The 3101-nt window shown below is 40.4% G+C and overlaps 1 protein-coding gene across 1 annotated transcript; it reads right to left on the reverse strand.

Moving 5' to 3' along the window:
- Positions 1-214: 214 nt before the first annotated feature.
- Positions 215-2645, reverse strand: LOC108845880 (CDT1-like protein a, chloroplastic). Its single transcript, XM_018619077.2, has 7 exons — positions 2269-2645; positions 2077-2196; positions 1712-1940; positions 1027-1632; positions 737-938; positions 557-647; positions 215-466 (listed from the first exon to the last, which is right to left on the reverse strand). The coding sequence occupies exons 1-7, from the start codon at positions 2607-2609 to the stop codon at positions 382-384; spliced, it is 1674 nt and encodes a 557-aa protein (XP_018474579.1). The 5' UTR covers positions 2610-2645; the 3' UTR covers positions 215-381.
- Between the last annotated feature and the right edge of the window lie 456 nt (positions 2646-3101).

A 3101-nucleotide genomic window follows, 5' to 3' on the forward strand; every position in this document is an offset into this window, starting at 1 on the left:
ATTTGAACTTGGATAAATAAACATCAAAGATATTAGTACAAATTATTAGACTACATCTCTTGGTCGATCATAGTTTTCTATGTACTTAAAACATAAACTTCTTTTGCAAGCTTGCAACTTCTTTTTGGTTTTATACCATTCAGTTGAAGAAGTAAATTTAGTAAGTAATCTTAGCTTTTTGGTAACTGAAGGGGGAAAAGTTTATTGATTGCAATTTAGAGAAAATAAAAGTAATTTATTTATTTACTAATTAACTACATTTCCACACTAAAATTTTCATAATCTAACCGGCAGGTCCTAGTCAAAAAAAATAATCATAATCTACCTAAATCTCTACACGCCTTCTCATGTCGCCAAAACGCAGTCAATGAAACCACACTTTTAAGAAAGTGGTGTAGCCATAGCTTTCTTGTTTTCTTCTTCTAGACTCGACCGGATAGTTTCAGGAGATGCCAATTTGTTTATGCTGCCACCATATAAACATATTTTAGTTACCAATCGAATCCAAAAATCCTAAAAAAAGTATTGTAAGCATGCGTCAGATATCAAGACTCACCATACTAGTTGATCTCCACATGATGATCTTTTCTCAGAGATCCATTCCGGGACTAGCTCTTGCATTAACATAAGCTGCTCTTCTACCTCTCCTGCAAAACATGGACAACAACAACGGTAAGGACATATTTTAAAACACTTGTAAGAAAAGGTGTACACTGAGAAGCTGAGAGGGGCTTACTTCTGTCGATGATATCAGAATGACCGGCGATTATCTTGTGCACAAGCTCTTCTTTCGTGATCACCCAACGCCTTATTGATTGGATCAAGTAATGGATAACGTTGAAAAGTTTAGGCAGACAAGCCATCATCTTCCGCCTTCTCTTTGCCTCTGAGATTGCTGGATTTGAATCTTCAATAGCTTTCCTCTCTTGTTCTTTAATCTGATAAGAGCAGAAACAAGATTAGTTAACTCAATAAGCAAAACCAAACTGGTGAGTAAAATGTAATTATAAGAGCTTGATGTATTACCGCCTCTCGAAGATTATCAGGAAGTATACTGAGAATTTCATCATCGCTGGGTTCATCTTCCACCACTACTTGATCAATGTCTTCTTCATCAACATCAGTCACATCCTCTACATAAGAATCAAAGTTCAGCGACCTTGATGAGCTCAGTGAGGAACGCCTTGCGAGCTTAAATGGTTGATCAGTAGTAACATCATCTAGATCTGTATCATCGCTACTTCTTTTCCGAACACGAGCTGCAGCAAGCGATGCACTGAACAGCCGGACAGGAGTCGAAGCAAACTCAGGTGGGGTCGAAGCAAAAATAACCGGCGCCGAGTCAATCTTAGCCGGCGTTGAAAGTACACTAGCCGGAGTAGTTGACACAGCTTTCACTGGGGTTGAGGCCAAGTTAATCTTAGACAAAGCAGGACTTGCAGTTGGTGCAATGCTCGCAGAGCTTGGAGCTGCTTCGACAGGTGTTGATGGGAATCTCATGAAAGATGAGATCAATTTAGCTGCAGGAATAGAAGCCATCTCTTCCATGACTGAACCAACACTCTTGGCCTTCTCATTTAGTTTCCTTCTACTGAAAAGCTCTGGAAGCGGTTCCTCGGGAACTTCATCACCCTAAACCACACTAAAAAAAGTCAGTACTTGAATGTAACATACAAGTATGCATTTTTTATCATCACATAGTATGTTTTACATGAGGATGAGCTTTGACAAAGTCTGCCAGTCTTGTCCTGAACGCTTTCCGGAGTGAGATCTTCTTGCTTTTATTATCATTATTGTCTTCAACTGCATCGGGGTTGAGTGTAACATGAAGGTCTGGTTTCATGCAGCAAGTTGTTTCGTCTTGTATCAACAGTCTCTTGATCTCGATTGCCTCTGGGAATATATGCTTGATTTGAGCCAAGTGACTGTAACAAAACCTCCTGAGAAAATATAATAAACATCAGATCTAAAATAATTATTTTTGTCTTATCTAAAAACTATAAAAGTATAAAAGGCAAAGATCAAATTGAATTTGTTTATTCAGATCAGATTGAATTTTTCCAGGAAAGAAAGTACCTTTCCGTCAAATGCTCGATTTTCCCGGAAACGTTGGAGAAAGTCGGCTTAGAGCCTCGTAGTTTCGATAGCACGATCGAACTGTCTAACGCATCGAAGAACTTCCCCAGAGTTTCGTACCTGTTGAGAGATCCGAATCTCAAATCAAAAATCGTGAAAAAGAGGGGAGAAACTGAGAAATCAAAAACTTACTTCTCCGGTAGCTTCTCATTCTCGTCGATCTTGTTAGTGGATACTCGTTTGGAGGAGGAGGAAGAAGACGGTGAGAACACGAGCTGACTCCTGGCGGACGAAACGTTACCAATCGGATCTTCAGATCTGCGATGAGATCCAGCGGCCTGGGGGAGACCTTGAAGGGCAACAGATCGGTTACTGGATCGTGTGCGGGTACGCTCCGGAGGCTTCTCCGGCGTGGGGAAAGGTAGAGAAGGAGACGAATCGGGGTTTCCGGTTTGCGGTTTTGAGGATGGAGAATCGAAGAGACGTTTCTTCGATTTGAACGGAAGGGATCTAGAGGAACCAGGTGCGCTCATCTTTCTCTAACAAAAGTCAATGAGTGTTAAATTAAGAGAGAGAGAGAGAGACGATGATGAAGAAGGGTTTATATTATATGGCTCCCAGAAGAGGCACGTTGCTTCCCGCCAAAATTATGATCTTCCTTCCCGCGAAATTATGTGAAGCCCATTAGGCCCATCATGTGGAGACGGAGAGGAAGAAGGTATGGCGCGAAATTATGTGAAGCCCATTAGGCCCATCGTCTTATAAACACTTTGCAACCTCTTGGATCTTGGATTCACTAGCAAGATAAGGCCAACTCAGGAAAAAGTTTCTATTTCAATATGAACTTTACGCGTCGTGCCTATTCCCTCACGAACTTTGTAGTAGTGCGTATTTCATACTGAACTAAACAAATTTTTTAAAATACTATATGAACTTTATGCGTCGTGTCTATTCCTTCACGAACTTTATAGTAGTGCGTATTTCACATTGAACAAAACCAAAATCAAAAAATACTACATAGACTC

This window comes from Raphanus sativus, chromosome 3 (genome assembly GCF_000801105.2).
Source record: "Raphanus sativus cultivar WK10039 chromosome 3, ASM80110v3, whole genome shotgun sequence".
Classification (NCBI taxonomy): domain Eukaryota; kingdom Viridiplantae; phylum Streptophyta; class Magnoliopsida; order Brassicales; family Brassicaceae; genus Raphanus; species Raphanus sativus.